Source organism: Anguilla anguilla, chromosome 9 (genome assembly GCF_013347855.1).
Source record: "Anguilla anguilla isolate fAngAng1 chromosome 9, fAngAng1.pri, whole genome shotgun sequence".
NCBI classification, from domain to species: Eukaryota; Metazoa; Chordata; class Actinopteri; order Anguilliformes; family Anguillidae; genus Anguilla; species Anguilla anguilla.
Genome location: NC_049209.1, coordinates 28,524,709 through 28,544,705, shown reverse-complemented (window position 1 = coordinate 28,544,705; position 19,997 = coordinate 28,524,709). Strand labels below are relative to the sequence as shown.

Genomic DNA, 19,997 nt, shown 5'->3' with positions numbered 1-19,997 from the left:
TGGAATTTCATCTCCTTTGATTTTATGATGTGTTTCATAAACAAATGTGTCAAGTGCCCCAATATTATATGTAGCCATTCTTTTTCAGGATAATTATTAAATTACCGTACATTTTATTAAAGTCCCGCAGTATGCAGTATACATACAGTATCTGAAATGCGTCTTTAACATGCAAATACTGTATCACAAAAGGAACATCACAAATTCTACCAATAAACTAAATAAATGAATACATTTGATATAAACATTAAAAGCGTTCACATTTTCTGCTTATATGCTTTTTACACATAAACTCCTAACAAAAGGCCTTCATTTGTGCACACTGCAAAAAATGGAGCTTGAAAAGGGACTGAAAAATGAGTCAGGCTCTGCGATTTCATGCCTGCTGTTGTTGTGTATTAGCTTTTTAAAACCTATTAATGGAAAATGTTTAATTTTAGTCATGGATACTAAATTTGGTTAACACTAGTATCATGACAACACAGAAAAATTTTCATTTTAAAATCTTCACATACATTATTCGTTAAAAGTACTCCATTCGAGTACATTTAACTCAAATTGACTGTGGTCATTGCAAAGGTGTCATTGGCAGCCTTTTGTTTTTGAAAATCAATTCGCACCTTTGTGAAGCTGAACAAGTTGAGTCCTGTTCACAGATTCTTCTGGATTTGAGAGATACTTATTTCAACTAAACGATAATCTGAATCCTTTGCCAATGACTCACAGGTTTTGCAGCATGGAAACAGCCATGGCTTGTGCAACTGAAACGCAATTACTTTGTTTTTTTCTAGTTCAGCATATTTAACATAGCTATCCAACCTGTATGTACAAACCAAAAAATTATTATGTAAAACATACACATATAGCATCTATCGATCATTACTAAAGATCAGAAAAATACTGGGACATGAATATGTTGGATGTCATCAGGGAGTAACAGGGTGGTTGAATTTGAAGCAGGAGGTTACAAACATAACCCTTGAAGAAAACCATAAACTTTCTGGAAAGTAAACTTTCTTAGAGAAGCAGGCTATAATTAAACTCAACACCTACGACAAATTTGCATCAAGCTGGAATGGCAAATTTCAAACATTTTTGTGAATGTAGCATTTCAGAAAGAAGGCAATAACTAGACTTTTGAATGTGGTATCATCAGTGTTGCTACTTGTCCCAAATTAACCAGGACGTCTCATATTTCAGCCAGAAATTGTCTGTGCCATATATGGACAGCCTGTCATGTATATAGCATTTTAAAGAAGAGCTTACCAAATTTGGGCTGCCATAGAGTATCCATGCACCATAAATCTGCTTAGATGAATAACCAGCCCTATATTGTGACAGATGTTATATAAAATGTGCAATATCAATACAATATTTGATGAGACTTGTGTTTGCTACCACCATTGTTGACTATAACTAATACATAAGATCATGGCACGATATTAAATATTGTCTTCCGAATATGCTTTGTTTTGCCACAATACATTCTTAAACACTGTTCATATTGCTCTGAATAGGTGTGTTTACTAAATAATGTGCAGTGGTCCTCTCTCCAGTAGCTGTTTTCCTCCATATGTTTTTCAGCACTTGCTCTGTGTGGGTGCGTCAAAGGCTGCATTATTCAATGAGAGCTCGTGCTAACATGAAATACAGCAGCATTTTTAGGGTCACAAAAATCCACCTAGAATAAAGTGCATTCCAAAATAGAATATAGAAGAGCAAAGCTCCACATCTGTCATAAATCAACATGTATGCCTTATATGTTAAATCCTCTTCTTTCTCTCTAATCCTCTGGTCTTCTTTAATCTACTTCACACAATTTCTTTCCTAGAACAGAATTCAACAAAATAGAAAACATCATTGCCTTTAAAGGGGCATTTGTCTTGCATTCATACTTTTGGCAATCCATAAAATACATGTTCTAGCCTCTTCCACTGTGCAGTATGGGTGGATGATATTGGCAATAAGGAGTCTGCGCCAGGAATGGAATGTGGGATGGGGGGAGTCGAAGAAGAATCCCTGTCAAAAAGGGCGAAAGCCTCCATTCATCTAAGTGTCTTTCATTGTTTCATACTTTGACTCATCCTCATTTAACTCAGACTAAAACATCATCTTGTGACAAAGCAGTGTTGGATGAGGGGGTGGGCAAGTTGGAAAGGAGCAAATGTGGTTGACAGAAATTGCACCATTGATCCTGTGGTGTTTTTCAGACTCAGCCCTCAGACTTCCAAATATACACGGCATTTAAAATGGAAGGCGAGTCAATGCCAACTGATGTCAATTTTCTGTCATACTAATTGATTTAGGTCAGAAAAAAATTTGCAATTGCACAGATTTGATGCATTGTCTTTTATTTACAATCTAAATGTGTTGTTTGTACAAAACAAAAATCCCCAGTTAACATATCTGCAATCTCAAAACCACAATAACCTGGCTTAAAACATCCAATAATATAAAGAAAAACAACTCCGCTGTTTTTTCTAATTGTGAATGTTCTCTGAAGAGTATTATAATCTAGCTGCAGTACTTCATAAAACAAATATGTTACAAATTAAATTGTGACCACTCTTTTATGTAATAACCATCATTGGATGTTTAAAACCATTTAAATAAACTACAGATTCAATATCAAAAGGCACACAATACTAATAAAACTAGGCTTTAGATTAATGAAACTATACAATATATATATAATACAGACATAGTCACAAAGTGAACACTATAAGGCTCAAAATCCATTGACCGTCTCCTGGTATTCACATTAAGAATTTTTTAAAAAAGGACATATTCATCAAACAGTAATTGAAATACAAAAAGCTCACAAAAATATATATAGTGACAAATAGCTACACCCCTCCATTAAACACTATGAACCAGAAACTGTATGATATATAAAATGCAAAACTACCAGAAGAAACATATTAAAACATTCCACATCAGTAGCAAGGTGTGGAAAAACATGTCCTCATGCCAAAAGATACCAGGTTTATGAGAAAAAACAAAGTGTCAAAATGACTGTATGGCCCAAGGCATGATGGCATAGTCTCATCGACCTCAACAAGGTAGCGGCTACAGAGACGTTGAAAGCCAGTATGCACATGCTCTCAAATTCACAAAGAGAAACTGAATGCAGGAGTCATAATTTGAGGGAGTTCAGTGGCTTTTTGAAGTCCACATCAGTAGTTCCCAACCCTGGTTCTGAAGTGCCCCCCTTGTCCACTAATTGTTCTGCAATTCCTGTTAAGTACTGTTAAATATTTTTTTAAATAGACATAATGTCCAATGAGGGGTGATTCACCCTCTTAATGCCACATTATATCAGAAACTTATATTTCTGTTATAAAGAATGAACTTTCAAAACTTTTAAAACTTCAATCAGTCAGATCAGTTCTCAGACAATGAGTTTAACTCTACTGTAGTAAAGGAGTCATACTGCATTTTGTACTGAGTCATTGATAGACATACAGCTGAACTCAATAATGTCCTAAATGCTATTCGTGTGGACACCTGGACACTGAAACTACATCATTTGCGGAAACTTAAAAATTCAAAGACAAAGCAATGGTGATGAACAAACCTGCATTATGTAAAACAAACAAACAAACAAACAAAAAAACCCACAAAATGATGCAACTTAAAGACATTTGGAGCAGCCTAAATTAATCAGAAGCATGGTTGTAACGAAAACTAGCATACACAAGGCTACTCCAGGACTAGGGCTGAGAACCACTGGCCTACAAGGTTCATTATCACAGGATGAGAAAACTGAAACTGATCTTCAGTCTACCTTCTCAGTCACATCACAAGAGCTCCACATTAACACAACACTCTTTCATACAAAAAGTCGGTTGGCAACAAACCTTACAACCCTTCTCAATTTATTGCACAAAAATGTCTAAATGAATTTACTGAAATATTTAGGCCACTTTTTTGAATTATCATGACTGTACAGCAGCATTTTATTAAGATTATATATATATATATATATATATATATATATATATGTAGACCACCTAACCACCTGACATCAGCAAGGTTAAATTTGGAAAACAATGTCAGCAGATTGCCTCTTGCAATTCCCTTATCACACAGAAGTACAGTACTCTTTGTGCTTTGCTCCCTTACTATATGTATAAACCAGATCTTTAATTCAGAGTGGATGCCAAATTGTTTGCTTAAAAAAAGGAATATTACAGGATTTTCCAGCAAGGGGTGATATCTTTTCGAGTGATATAAAAGTTTAGGTTATATTACCCCATAGTCAACGTGAACCTATCAGCTCTAGAACACTATCAAGCACAGCTAAGCCATCAGTGTAACGGCAATGAGCACAAGGGCGTCGATTCTGGGTTCTTCAGTCACTTAAACTGCAATCCCACCCCATTCGTGAGGTGAGAATGTTGATCCACTACGGCAAGTTTTTTAAAACTAGAAAGTGCAACTAAGAGCTGCAAAGAGCGGTCATAAAACAAGCGTAGACTGTTCAAGAGAAGGAAAAAAAACTTCTTAAAAATGCAGTAACTTTCAGCATCTGGAATATATATATATATACTTTTTCAATAAATCACAAACAAGCAGGAGTGGCGAGTCATAAACACGTCTTTCACTTGGAAAAATGTTTTTCTCAGTCACATTCTGATATCAGTAACCCTACTTATGCAACCTCTGCTCTCCAGTGTATAATCATGAATAATTATAAAATGTCAAACTACATTCACTCCACAATTCATGTACACTTTGCTTTACCACTGGAGGATAGGGTAAGGAAACATACAACAAAACAAATAAATATTATTAGAAGTTAAAAAAACAAATGCCAGAGGCCATCACTGGACCATATGCCAAAGCTATTTTGTTGTTAATAAACTGGCTAAACAATTAATGCTTACTACAAGCTATTCGTAACTGAAAACAAGTTTAGGTTATACATTTAGTGTTTCCCATCTATTTTGATGAATGTGATTTGATAAATATTAGAGCACATTTAATATACCCGGAGCTACTTTAATTATGACTGTACAATTAGGATTTCCACACCACACTTCAAAACCAACTAAAACAAGTCTGTATACTGTATGACACAAATCACTGAAATTAACCATCCAACTTTTTTTGACACTTTTTTAACCGTTAGCTCAAATTAGTTTTAAATGTACGTGAATTTGTTCAGATAGAGGGTTACACATAAGTCTGTTTCCATTTGTACATAATAATAAGCTTGCTGTCCACACACACACACACACACGCACACACAAGTTAAGGGCCTTATCACTCAAACATTAACCCTTGAAAATAGTTGCTGATAAATGCTTTATTTATTTTTTTATTTAACCAGGTAAAAGTGATTGAGAACAAATTCTCATTTACAACACTGACCTGGCAGTCACTGCTTTCAGTTTCATCCTCCACAATATAACAGCTACACTCTCCTTAGTCAACCTTTTGAGTGGTTGACAAAACTTGTCAGTGATGTGCAAACTTCAGTACGATGGTAAATGAATAAAAAAAAGATAATCTTGTACAAATGGTATATACTGCGATATACTGAAAATGTGGGTTTTAGTGAAAATACAGCGATAAATATATTTCACAGCAGTTTATTTTTTATATATCTATCCAAAGTTTCAGCAATTTGTATGTTTGTCCACATATTTTGGAGTGTTGCAAAATAATATCCAGACAAATACCTTTCATTTCGATATATTGCAGCATATTTCATTTCGGTATGGAGGAGTGACAGGAAGTCACAGATATTCATAAAATAAGTTCACAGTGGGCCAAGCACTAAAGTTCTAGAAGGTACAACTTCAAAATGATATGATGCAACATCTTCAAATGTTATTTTGTTCCCATTGGCAATGCGATTAGCCAATCCTCTCTCCTCTGATGAGACTCTAACCTTGTCACAGAGTTCTGTAGGAGGCAGAATCACCCAGTAGGGTGCTGTGCTGAACAGTCTTCATTTCTCTAAGACATATCTCAGTTCAACATTTCCCCATTTATGCCACAAACAATGCCACATCAGTACAGCAACACCACGCCCGGCCGTTAACACTAGAGCCTAGGGACTAGACACACAGGACGCAGTCTCTACACCCCAATATCTCACAAAATGCCTTTGAAAACACTGCGCGACCCACCCCCCCCCCCCCCCCCGGTCTCATGCCTTAAAACGGCACAGTTGCGGAGAAGGAGCCAAGTTAGGACCACGGGCACCCGTCACCCGTGGCATCGAAGGTCTGAGAGGAGGGGACCGCAATACTCCGGTTTTCTTGTGATGAGAGCATGATGCCAATTTTCAAGTTAAATCACATTAAAACGCCATTTAAATACTTACGTTTCGTTTAAGTATTTATACGTGGTTCATATTCTTAGGGAAAACACGCGCACACATACACACAATTCACAACTGTCAACAATATCCAACAGTGTTTTCACACAAGTCCTCATTACAAGCTGCTAAATTTTTTAAAATGCAACATCAAGTCTGTTTTGCAGCCACGGCACTTTAAAATAATGTACACCACAGCACTTATTAAAACAGTCATACACAAAGAGGAAGAAAACAAAATAATAAAAATTAAAAAATCCACACACAGGACCAAGCAGAAACAGGCACAAGGAAACAGAACAGAGATACTTGTTTTCGGTCAGTGAGGGTTTTGACCTCTTGTTTTCTCGGTACTTGTGAAGATTAAAGAGACTTCAGGCACTTTCCAGTGGCAGGGCATTGGGTTGCAGGGGCGGGGTCGGAGGGGGAGCGGACGTCCTCACTCCACCGTGGTGGAGGCCAGCTCCTCCTTCACCTCCTGGGGGAGTCTGTCCTCAGGAGCGCCCAGAGATCTGCCGCCGGGCTGGATCTTTGGCTCTGGGGTCCCCGCCTGCTCCGCTTCCTCTGCGTCCGCCTCATCCTCCTCCTCCTCCTCCCTGTCCGTCAGAGGCCCCGGGGGGCTGAGGGGGAAGGCGGCGCTGCAGTTCTGGGTGGAGGAGACCTGGGAGATGACGGGCATCTGGACGGAGGCGGCGCTCTCGAACCCGTGTTCCGCCAGGTCGTAATGCCCCAGGGCCTCCTCCTGCACCTGGCTCAGGTAGTCGGGCACGAGGAAGTCACTGCACACCCACGCCACAGCAGGCCAAGGGCAAACACACAGAGCGCCGTTGAGAACAATCCCTTCCTCCCCCTCACACGTGCAATGCAGGTCTCATGGACGTGGAATATACCGGAAATATATCTCAGTAAGATACATTATAAGATATTCCAACAAATATACTAATAATCATCACTTTCAAATACTGCAATATATTAAAATATGCATTGTAATGAAATATTTATGTTATATTTATATCTATATAATAGTTACATTTTCCTAAAAGTCCAAATTCTGTGCTGTATATTCCATTTCCATTAAACGTGTGACAGCAAATCATCATTCACATCTAACTGACAGCTGCCAGAAAAAATGACAGCTTTTAAGATGTTCTAATGGTAAAGACAAGATTTAAAAATAGATCCTTGGCTTTCAATAGAATTCAATTATGTTGAAATATGAGCCTTTGAAAAAAAGTCATATTTTGCATTTTTTTGTTTCATCGTGACATAATAAAACTTAATACAGAGTAAAATACTAGAGAATACATGTGAATGTGGTAAAAGGACAGAAGGGCCATTGTATCAAACTCTAAACAGTTCCACTGCTTCAGAACAAATCTATTGTACTGCCATAACATCAAGCATAATAACATGAATTAAGCTGAGAAATTGAACTCCTTGTGTCAGGTACATTTCTGTTTCATGCAGAACATAAAGCTTAAGTGACGTGTGAGTTGCAAAAATGAACACAGACTAAGGTATTAAAAAGGGGGAGGGGGAAATAGACAAGGAAAATGAAACCATATAAAGAGGGTAAATAGCACCCTTCCAGAGGTTCTGGCACGAGCCCGAACGCCCAGACTGATTACAGGCACTGTAAAACATGCAAACAGACAATCTGATCTTCAGCCAAAGAGATCCAGAAATAACACAGTAACCTTCCAGCCCGATTAACACCGGTCTCTGGTTTATAGTGTTTGATAGAAACTTGGAGGACATGGCAGCTCGCAGGGTTATTCAGTGGCCATAAAACACTTTGTTCCCCATTAGTGTTCACTTCTCAGTGTTCACAGCATGGGCCCCGCGCTGGAACAGCGGTGCTATGTAGACCGTGAATTATGAGACATCCGGCCAACACGGGATCGCATTCGTTACACGTGACAAAGACTGAACGTCTAGCCTGAAAATCAGATTCTGAAATGCAGGTGCTGCTAAAAAGCCGTTATTTCTTCCCTTCAAAATGAATTCTCCAAAAAATAAACAACATGGTGGAAATTCAAGGACCTTTTACTCTTGAATATTGCCAGAATGGGAGGAAACTGAATATAAGGCCAATGAATGTTAGTGAAACTGTCAACACCAACCTATAAAAGACAGTATAACCAGGTTCTTATTAGCCATGTATTGCTCTAAGCAATAGACAATCTAATAATGAAAATAATAATAATAATTATTATTATTATCATCATGATGACATTCAATTGCTTTTTAGCATTCATTCCAGTATCCTTCTAATTCTGTAGCCTTGGAAAATGGCTGTCCACTGGAGTAAAAGTGACAGTGAGTGATGGCTATGACTACCCCACTGTGAGTGGGGGGGTAGGCATGTGATCTGGGTGACTAGTAGCTCTGGGTCTCCATATGACAACCCCTAAAACAGCAGGGCTGCGGCCCTGACAGACTCTATTTCTACAGTACATCAGGCAGATATGCGTCCGCAAGGGCCCGCAATGCTATGCTGCAACTGCCTATTCATCTCGGGGTGTCAAGCTCTGCTCCTGGAGGACCCGAGAGTCTGTTTTTTTGTGGTTTCCTTTCAACAAGCAAGTCAATTTAAGCCTTGGAAACAAGGTGTGTGGACTCCTTAGCCAAAATAATGCCTTAAGCGAACCACTTATGTTCTGAAACGGACCAAAAAGCAGCAGACACCGAGCCCTCTGGGACAGGAGGCTCCGCCCCCGGTTTATCAGATCAGGCTGGATCCCAATCTGGCTGGTCTCTGAACAGTATGTTCCTTCGGCCATTGTGTCTGCACAGCCATTCTAACGTCCTTTAAAAACACCACTTCGTTCCAATCCGAGAGAAGCAACGGCAAAAACTGAACATGTATCACAGCGCTGAGTGAAAATCATACGTCAGATATTAATGCTTCATGTGTTCTGTGCCATTTCACAATTTAGAAAACAATGGCACGTCCAATCAGTATGAACTTATTAGCAGGTATGTGCTAGATACGCACACCAGACTAAAGGTAGCATAGAAAAAAATTAATATCGAGAAGGTACAAATGAAATGCAAAGAACACAGTGACACGCCACTAACATATGGAATGGTTTTCACCAGCCAAGCCACTTTGCATGAGTTTTTAAAAATATACAAAACAAAAAGAAAGTGTATTCTGCCTGGTGTGCTGTGGAAGGGTGTGTGGAAGGGAGGGGAGAGTGTAATTCCCCGGACTCCTCACCTGCTCTGGAAGTAGTTTGCTAGCTCTGACGCCTCATGGTTCAGACTCCTCAGGTGTACGATTAAATTGCCGGAGTTGGTAAACATAGCGCCGCACGTTTTGCACTCGTACACCCGCGGCTTGCGGATAATGTGGCGGGAGACCCTCATGTGGTGCTTATATTCACCGAAGGAAGTGAAAGTGGCGCTACAAATCTGGCACCGGAAACAGCGTTTACCTTCGTGCTTCAGCCGGTGCATCTTTAAGGAGTACGCCCGTGTGAACTTTTTTCCACAGCGATCACACTGGAAGGGTTTTATGCCTGTCAGACAGATGAAGAAAGAGAGAGCGCGTGGGTTTGTAAATATACAAAGACTTTCTTCACAAGAATATCCCTTCCGGGAACAAAATACTTTGAATATACATATAAAATATACCAAAACGTTAACATTTTTTTTTTTAAGTAAATGCTAAAAAGAGAAAAAAACAGAGAACCATTTGAGAACATGGACCAAACCTCATGCTGAGAGAAGTTAAATTAAGAATCCACAACCATTAAAGACAATTAATAGTCATGACCCACTTTTCCACTGATTACAGTCTGACAGTAATGACACACTTTTTTAGTTAAAACCAAAAAGAACCCTAACTAAGACATCACCTTTGCCCATTTTGCTCAAATCAAAACTAGAGCAACCTCTTTGCTAGTACTTCATACTAATTTCAGCATCATTTGAAAGTCACAGCATCACTACGCATTGTTGCTGACCATGTTCATCCCTTTATGGCCAGATTGGCCACAGTCTACCCTTTTTCAAATGGATACCTCCAGTAGGATAACGTGCCACAACATGCATAATCTCAAGCAGGTTCCACGAACATGACAGTGACTTCAGTTTACTCTAATGGCCCGCACAGTCCCCAGATCTCAATCCATCAGAGCACCTTTGGGATGAGGTGGACTTGGGGTTCGCAGCATGAATGCGTGGTGAAAAATAAGCGGGAACTGTGTGATGCCATCGAGACAGCACACCACCTTGCTGAATCCATGCCGTGAAGAATTCAGGCTGTTCTGGAGGCAAAAGGGGGTCCACAGCCCTTTTCTTCTAGAGCCCATTTCAGAGCCTGTGAGTAACTCACCTGAGTGGATTAGCATGTGCTGCTTTAGGTTCTGGATGCGTGTGAACCTGACTCCACATGTGGGACACTGAAAAGGCCTGTCTGGTCCATTGGTGCCAGGCCTTGCTGAGGGGCTTATATAAAGGTGGTAGGGGTACTGAACATTTTCCAACCTGGGGGAAGAAAAAAAACAAAACAACAGATACTGTGTTAACTACGTAATATTAGTTATCAGTTTCATGACCAACCCCACCCCTGCATCAAAATCACATTATATATGTTTGAAATCATCATCACTCAAACTATGTTTCTTTTTCATTGACATTTCTAGGTGGACTGAAAATTCTCATCAATGAGTATTCTTATTTTCTTGCATTCTTATATACACTCACACTGAATACAAATAAACAAGCCTCTGACTACAATTAGTTAACCCCCATATGTAGTCAAATATATCTGAGTAGTAGTGACCTAACCAGCTTGATTTGGCATCACGCTGACAACCTGATTTTCTTGACTTGTGGGAGTACCCTGGAATGTATAGACAATTCATACTGAACTCATACAGATTGTGACAAGGAGCCAAGGGCATCAATACAGCATATGAAAAGCAATCAATGCATATTCTTTTCACAACAGAAGAGCAGTTTTTCCTACCTACATCTGGTAGTAATTTGTCAAAATCTTAGGGTATTACACATCATGCTCTGTGTGTTTGCACTATCGTCTGCTGAGAGCAAAAAAGCATTTTTTACATTTTTGTATTTATTTATTATTTTTCGGACAGAAAGGTAAGCTTCATTTGCCTCCCCATTCCATTTGGAGTGGCTAATTGTACTAAGGTATTGTGTCATTGCTATGCCATTTCCAACCTCTTTTATTCGAAATTCACAAAAATTGAATTCCCACAATACCAATACACAAAGGTTTGGCTAAATACTCAATTCTGACTGGCAGTGAATTTTTTTCTATAAATGCCTGGCTATGAAGTAGCACCTGCAAAAGTCCAATCAGCATTCTAAATTAATACTCATGCTAGTCTGACTCGATAAATAAAGTGAAAATTTTTAAGAGCAAGCAAGCCAACAGTTACAATATCATACTTGCAACTTGATGTCCATGAATGACTGCATATAGAGTAGCTAGCATAGTTACAGCTTGACGGTGTAGTTTAGGTTCTGTTTTGAATATCATTCAGTAGTCGGCTAGCTAGCTATCAATGATAACAAACATGCTGTGAGAACATTGACTTAAAACCAAACTGAATTTTAATAATCAGCAACCCGGTTGGGGTACTAGAAAGACGCTTTCGTAATGTCCCTTGGACACTGTCCCGCTTATACAACGGCTTACCAACAAAATTCTTAATTGCAAACAGAACATGCTTTTCAAAATATATATTTGCTTTATTCTGTTCATTATTATTCCATATTAAACTATCATGGCATCACATGACAAAACGAGATACAGTAAAGTCTGTATAAGGGAATTTTGATGCTGTTCAAGTGTAACTTTACCATGCAGTTTGTGGACCTCTGAGTCCCATAAGTTTGAACTAAAGCTCTTATTTCAGTATTTTTTTAATAGAATATTTTATTTATTTATTACAAAACACCATCTAGAAAGCCTGGGAATACCGAATGTCAGTGAACATCATGATATTTCGATGTTTGGGTAGGGTATCTCCTTAGATGCACCCGACCCAGGCAGGTCAAAGCTACAGTATATGACTCCACACACGCCAACATTCATGGGTAATAATGCCCTCATGGATTGAGACATTTGACAGGCTAAGTAACCACCTTTTGGCCTTAAACTGGGGATATAATGAGATGGGTACAGAGGCCACATGCCTGCAATAGAAGGTAAGCCCATTACCTCTCATCGTCTTCCGCGTGGCCTGCAGAATTGGATGTACCCTGAATTGACGGCAACCCTTCAGCAACTCCTTCATCAATTGAACCTGTGGCACACAGACGATGAGTACATGATAAATCTAAACACACTTTTGCATTCCGCCTTCTCAGACTTTTTAGTGTAAACACAAAAATACAAAAGAGCCAAAAAACCCCTCAACATATCCCAGGGTACCAGAACATTACCAACAGGCCAGGAGAAAACATATTGGCTACACTTAACCTCAGTGCAGAACTGTGGTATGCTTACTTGTCAATTGATAGGCTTTGCTTATTTTCCCATTAATTACAGACAAGAATAGTAAGTGCTTTACCAGCCTATACATGAAACACAACATAACACCACATTCCCTTTGTCCTGTAAACGGTTTGCTAAACCATCTACCAGCATTCTGACTAAAAATACAAAAGCTGGCCTCTTCTATTTGTCAGATCATGACAAAATGAACAACCCTTCAGAATACATCACTTCCAAGCTGCTGGCTTTTTGAGTATTTCTGTCCAGCTTTCATGCAAATATTTGTGTGATGACAGTAAAAAGGAAGTAACATCAGACACTGATAAAGAAAGTGACATCAAGAAGGAAGTGACATTGGACACAATGTAGGAAGTGACATCAGACCTGGGTAACTGACATCATGGGAGAAGACAAACCTATGGAGGAGGACTGTGGACTGATTAGGAGCTCCTCCTGGACTTGCTCGCTGCCAGGAACGGTCTGTTGGTCGCTAAGGGAGCTCTGGGAGGCGCTGACAGCCTGAGAGGCCTCCTCGTGCACCTCCTCATCGCTCAGCCGCTCCACTTTCACCCGCACGTCCTCCTCGGCCTCCAGCGGGGACGCCACTGCCTTTGGGCCCTCGCAGGCGAGATAGTCGGCCAGCCCTCGGGCCACGTCGGAGGGCCGAGCCTGCTCCAGGCCACCATGAGGGCTCCCGGGAAGTTTGGCGGGTTTCTCTGACTGGAAGCGCCGATCAATCCCAAAGGGGAAGGTCCAGGGGAAGGCCAGGGAGGAGGAGTCAACTGGAGGAACGGCAGTCTCAGCGAAGGAGGAGGGCAAGGGGTTGGGAGCTTGTGGGGAGCCCGCCCGCCCACCGCCACTGCACTTGCTGAGCGGGCTCTCGGGTGACATGACAACGAAACTCCGCCTCTTGCGGCGTGACTCCCGCCCGCTTGCCAGCGGGAGGAGGGGGCCGGGCCGCTCCGCTACGCTGCACTCAGACGAGACCGGAGACAGGCTGCCCTCCAGGGGCGTCAGGGCGCGGCCCGTGGGGCCATCGGGGGGGCCCGCAGTTTCCTGAACCTTCTCTTGAGCTGCAGCAGAGGCCCCGGCGTTCCACAGGATGCTGGACTTCATGAACTCGGAGCAGGTGCTGGCCACGGCGAACATCTGCATGTAGCTGGCGGCCGCCAGAACATCGATGATGTTCTCTGTGCTGATGGAGAGGGTGGAGGTGTAGGCGTACTCCAGCAGGGGGGTGAAGCCGCTCACGGTCACGTGGTGCAAGTCCAGCACAAACTTGTCGGTCCCGTCTGGCAACCCCGCCAACTTGGCACGCAGGAACTCGCTGCAGCAGGCCAGCACCACCTTGTGCGCCATGAAGATCTTGTCCTGCACGCGGATGGTCACGTCGCAGAAGTGGCCCTCGTTGCGCAAGGCGTTGAGCTTCTCCAGCATCTCCTGGCTGTGGGTGGGGGAACTGTGAGTAAATGTTTTGACGCCCATATCGAAGAGTCCGTTTCACCTCCTGCAGACGGGCGATGAGGGTTCACCTGAAAAGGCATTAAGATTGGTCAACATTCACTGATAACAATCAATTTCCAAATGGTTCCCAAGCAATGGCAATGGTACAGGCTACACATTAATACTGAAATTACCAGTACTAAGGAATGTTAATTTTTTAGACTTGTACTCGTATGACTTATTGTTTGAAATGTTCAATATTCTATTACTTGCCCTGCTGACTGACTCTGAGTCTTTCTCAGTGCTGCTCCAGGAATCAGGGTTGATTTACAGAATTTTTACTTCATAATTTTTGGAATAACCATAAATTTAATATAACCATTTGTTAAAGTTAGAGATATTAAGCTAACTTGTTAAGTTATTACCTATCGATTCCAATGCAGGATGTTTCACTAGCTAGCTAGCAAATCAATGTCAGCAAGCTAGCGAAAAATGGACTTTAACGTTGATTTCTAATTTGCTATTGGCTGCGATTACCTATGTAATGGAAATAAAGTTTTTGTTATTGTTTGTCTTTTTTCAAACAGTAAAGAGAAAGCAGATACTTAATCAATGTAGAAATTTTGGAAATCAATGTGGGCTTTTATACAATTGATACAGAAATTTGGTGGCTATTTTGCATCCAAAAGTCACAAAAATGTATGAAGTGAGCTCTCAAACTCAAAATTTGGTCCCCTCTGACACCTGCCTTATAAGCGACCCCTCCAAAAATAAACCAAGTGGAAGAATGTCAATTCTGGATACCTCTGGTAAAATAAAGTTGAAAATAGATTTGACTGTTTATGTACAAACCCCAACACAAAATTGATTTTTCTATAAGGTTCCTGTAAGTGTTGTATCGTATGTAGACATAATAAAAACTATTCTGTCAAAATATAAACTTTGTACGATACCTTGTTATGCAATTACTACAATGGAAACAAGTGGTCATGCTTTTCGATCAATGCCATCTGATACAGTCCACCATTTAGCCAAACAAAACAAAACCATAGAGCATGGTCACTGAGGCACAGCTGTATAAAAATAAAGAATGACTTCTTAAACACAAGCCTGACAGTGTGTTGATAGTACAGAATAATTCTAAATGAGGTCCAATTAAAAAAGCACATACATGCCCCGAGGGCCAGTCAACTGGTCACTGAATGCCAAGACAATTAAGAACAAATACAGGAGAAAGGCTATGAGTAAGTGACTAGGAAATACATCTTACTTTTTTGATGGTAATTTGCCCCTCACATATTTATACAAGGCTTTATTAAACAGTTTATAAAACAGTGCCTTAACTGGACGAGCCAGGTGGCTGATCTGGTGAAGGCAATGGATGTTCTGGTGAACAAATGAGCCCCCAGAGTCTCGAATCAAATCCATGCCAGTGCCAACTGTGGCCTGTAGCACAACTGGTAATCACACCCCACTAGGGATAGCGATTCAGTTCGTTTGGGGTGCATGTTTCATTGTACTCTAGTGACCGCTGGTGGACCCGGTACCCGAGGACTGCTTGCCAAACCACACATGAAATCCTCCTCTGACTCAGCTCCATGTGAGCTCAGCTGTGGGCTGCAGTGTGAAAAGAAGCTGGCAGGAGACAAGTCTCAGAAAACCGCACAGCTCTACACGGATTAGCAAATGCATCATTATTAATGAGGCAAACTAACTTTAACAGCAGTACTTAAAAACTGTGCTACACATAAAAATCAGGACATGATCCTTAATTCTGTTAAATAAACCAAAGAATGGACATGGAACAGCGACCATTCAGACCGTCAATTGTACCAAAACATTTTAATTGAATATAAAACAATCGCCACTGAGATTTCAGTACATTACAATATTTATTGCAAAATATGCACAAAAACTTCAAAATGGCTTCATTAATGCAATCAGTCTTAACAATCTTGAACTGAGTGGATGCTTCACATTGACAGAAGTAGTACATAAATGACAAATGATTAACATGCAACATCTTGGTTTTTCCACAAGTCGTGAAAGACCAAACGAGTGAACCAAACAAACTCTTTGTAAAACAGAACCAAAACATGCGGCCCACTAAAAGGAACATTATGTTCCCATCATTACTTCCAAGCTTGTGGCCATGTTGTTACTTAATGTCTGCGCATGAGCACGCTCTTCCTTGATTGGCTAGTTTAAATGGGTACGCATGAGTGAGTAAAATGGGATCATTCAGAAGCAAGACGTAACGTTTTTAAACCGGGAAAAGTTTGATTTTTCGCACACATATTTGCAATTACATATTCAAACCTTAATTTTTAACAATATCATTTTTTCCTATTCAAAATATGTTTGAATATAAAATCTAAATTTTACAGACCAAGTGACCACTGTGGAAAAAACAGCAGTGCTGTAAGGTAATCACAGGATTAGGCCTGTGAGAGAACACCTGTTTTTCTAAACTACTCCTTTCAGAGAAAATGAAAACTCCTGACAGAAAATGTCTTCCCCTGCCTACTCCTTACAAGCAAATCCTCTTGTGCAGACAGGCAAGCTTCTCCTTTACAGCAGCTATTGTGTCACATCTGGGAGTCAGCTCCACTCCGGTTGAATGGAGTTTCCCTGGATGCTTAGGCGCACCCAGTCCTCAATCACAGTTAAACTGAACCTTCCATTCTGACAGTATTATCACAAAGCTCCCTGCTGCTGTACATGGTGATAATTCTTACTCACTGAGCCATTTCTCTCCCCCCCCTGTTTCAAGGTTAAGAAAATAGTCAGAACTACCATTCTAAAAAATAAAAAATAAAAGACCTCCCTGGCCCTCGCTCTCTGTGAGCACAGACTTGCCTATGAAGCTCTTTTAAGTCCACATTAGGCATGAAAGCACCATGAAAATTGTACTTTAACTGTAGGAAATAAGTAAACAACAGCAAGGGTCTCTTGCCCCATTACACACAGTGCTAACACAAGAGTAGACGGGGGTGCAACTTCAGCCTGTTTGATCAGGCTCACTAGTTAAATACAGCTTCATACTGCTGAGAAGAACTTAGAAACAGAAAGGTTGTCATAGCAGAACTGACAGCAGGTTGAAGCAACATCACTGAGGGTTAAACAAATGTGTTTATACTGTACATTGATCCAGTAACGAAATTACAACACCAGTTAACTGCAAGGCAGTCAAGTGAATTTGATTTGCTGTGTGCTGCTGAAGTTGAACATATCTGAGAGGTAGTATGTACAGTAAAACAATGGTACTTTAAAATTTAACTTTAAAGTATAAATTGTGGTAACACAACAGAAGATGATCTTTAAGTAGAGAGAATGTAGTTTGTGATTATATTAATTAGCATATTAGCATAATTATACAAATGACTGTACCTGTGGTGTGCAGTAAGATATCAGAGACCCTGGACAGGAAACGACAGACATCACACCCCTACACGTCTCAGTTCCACACACACATACACATGACAAACAAAAGTTTCTGTTTCCAGCATTTCAGTACAAAGGACTCTACAGGTATTTAAAGGTATTTAGAGTGATCGTTCACACTGATGATTTATAGGGCTTTTATTTCATCTTGAAAGGTGATATTACTCTTCAAATATACATGCTTCGTAATGTTGAATTCAATTTGACAGGGTTGAAAACCTAAAAAAAACCTGTCAAATATACAAGCACGAAATGATAATAGTTCATGAGTGACTGTATTTCCTTTCTACTTACTGGCTATTGGTTACATTTCCAATTTAGTTCAAAAGTTCCAGTTCCAAAGCCACTGACACACAGGCATAACTGTATTATGCATGCATGTTCATGCCCACATCCAACTCCATGGTGAAGTGAGTTTGGAATTGGAATGTAATTTTAAAATATTTACAGTCTATGTACCTTCAAAGTTTTATCTCTGAATGAGTTTGATTATTGTACAGCAATTGCAAGCTTTTCTTTATTAACATGATTAAATGTCTTACAAACATCCTAGTTTGTTGAAATATGCCTTAGAAATATTCTCCAATATATATTCTCATGTATAATCAATATAGCTACCAGCAGCGCTGGGAAACAGGTTGTTATGGAATCAGACCTGAATTATTCTGTTAATGAGAATATTAATTAAAATATTTCTAAGACATATTTCAGCAAAACTGGCATGTTTGGAGGACAATGTAAATATTTTAAAATTCCAACTGCAAATTTTTCAGAAATGTGCCTCAGAAATATTCTTATTTAAACAGTGGGTAGTCAGTGTACTCTTAGATTTGGGAAACCATGTTGTTAGGACAACTGAGCTGAATTCTTGTGTGAATTACAATATTTCTAAAAGCATAGCATATTTAATCAAAACTAGCATGTTTGGATTAACAACACATATATTTTTAAATTCCAAACTCCCATTCTAACGTGTCCCCTTTAGAAATATTCTCATTTATTGTGGGTAACCAGTAAACTCGTGACCTTAGAAAAACACGTTTTAACGCATGGCGACATGTGGAGCTAGATCAGGGCAAAAGGTTTCGTAAACGTATCAAGAGACTGTGAAGTTGCACATCTTTGAAAATATGACAAGTGATATGTTTCTCTTAACATCGATGAATAATGACTGAAAGAGTGAAGTGTCGGCTGGCTGTGAAAATGATTCTGAGGTCTTCCGGAGCGTGAATGCTGGCGGGTTAGCTCAGCACCGCCACGCTTTAGGAGGGAGACATTAGGGGCGGGGTTTCACACTGAGCTCTCCTTACTTTGTTTACAATGCATTTCACATGCAGACGCGGTGTTGACGGCATGATCTCTCCCGTTGCTCCAACAACACATCGGATGTGGCTCTTTTTTACTAGAATGAATATGATTCTCCGTTATCACATTCGGAGAAAATTAGGCCAACGACATTTAAAAGGCTTTATCAGCAACAAGAAACGACCAGTTTTTGAAGCGAACGCAGCTAAAATGACAAGGAGCTTAGGCTACAAAACATTGCGGCTCCCCGAGCTGACATACTACACAAGTAATTTAAAAAAGCGTTTCCCTACTCAGCAAAAGAAATACGCTTTCTCCATTAACACTGATCATAGCTCGCCCGCCAGACTTCGCTACCCAACGTCAGTATCTAGCTGGACTAGTTAGGTGGATGCTTACGCGTTAGCAAGCTAGCTATAGCAAATAAGCAACTAGCAGGATTTATACGCGCGCTCTGCTGCACCATATATTCAACACAAATATTATTTACATTTGTTTCTGGTATTTATCTCTTCCAACCAAAAGTAGGGCGGCCCGGCCTATCGTCCAACTGCAAAGCCTCGGGTTTGTAGAGCGAGTCAAATGCGAACGTAAATACACCACACTCACAGCAGTGGAGCTCGCAGGCTTGGGGCTGCTTTCTTTCGCCGATTAAAGTCCCATTTCTCAGTTAATTTTCAAGTTTATCGCACCGATAGAGCTTCAGAATATGTTCTGCGTAATGTTCCCCCGTATTGTAGAAAGTCTTAGAAACCGATAGAAATTGTTAGAAAGTTTACTAAGGCCCGTTCCGCTTCGTCTTGCTTCTTTGTCCCTTCAGATATTTTTTTGCACTTTATTTTTGTCCCACAATGCATCGCGCGGTAAAATCAAATACCAACTCCACCGTTAGCCAGATAGCTAGCTAGCTAGTAAGGTGACGACTGTTGCTGTAGGGGGAGATGGAATTGAAGACGTTCAGTACAACGTTACGATTGTGTAATACGATTTTAATAATGC

General features: G+C 40.3%; 1 protein-coding gene across 3 annotated transcripts; it reads right to left on the bottom strand.

Moving 5' to 3' along the window:
• Positions 1 to 2,334: 2,334 nt before the first annotated feature.
• LOC118235803 (zinc finger and BTB domain-containing protein 44-like) lies at positions 2,335 to 19,860 on the bottom strand. Of its 3 annotated transcripts, none has more exons than XM_035433626.1 (6): positions 19,608 to 19,860; positions 13,223 to 14,338; positions 12,531 to 12,615; positions 10,674 to 10,825; positions 9,555 to 9,855; positions 2,335 to 7,110 (listed from the first exon to the last, which is right to left on the bottom strand). In XM_035433626.1, exons 2-6 carry the CDS (start codon positions 14,289 to 14,291, stop codon positions 6,771 to 6,773), a joined length of 1,947 nt encoding a protein of 648 aa, XP_035289517.1. In that variant the 5' UTR covers positions 14,292 to 14,338; positions 19,608 to 19,860; the 3' UTR covers positions 2,335 to 6,770. The 3 variants fall into 3 exon arrangements, with proteins under 3 accessions (XP_035289517.1, XP_035289519.1, XP_035289520.1); XM_035433628.1 differs by lacking the exon at positions 19,608 to 19,860 and adding an exon at positions 19,489 to 19,599; XM_035433629.1 differs by having other exon boundaries at positions 6,942 to 7,110; positions 9,772 to 9,855; positions 19,608 to 19,859.
• Between the last annotated feature and the right edge of the window lie 137 nt (positions 19,861 to 19,997).

What these genes read in the sequence shown, in the direction of transcription:
- LOC118235803 (XM_035433626.1), bottom strand. Translation starts at nt 14,291, where the DNA reads ATGGGCGTCAAAACATTTACTCACAGTTCCCCCACCCACAGCCAGGAG. An exon ending in CACGCGGAAGACGATGAGAG is followed by an intron (nt 10,826 to 12,530) that starts GTAATGGGCTTA and finishes TTCTTCCCCCAG; the next exon opens with GTTGGAAAATGTTCAGTACC. An exon ending in GCACATGCTAATCCACTCAG is followed by an intron (nt 9,856 to 10,673) that starts GTGAGTTACTCA and finishes TCTGTCTGACAG; the next exon opens with GCATAAAACCCTTCCAGTGT.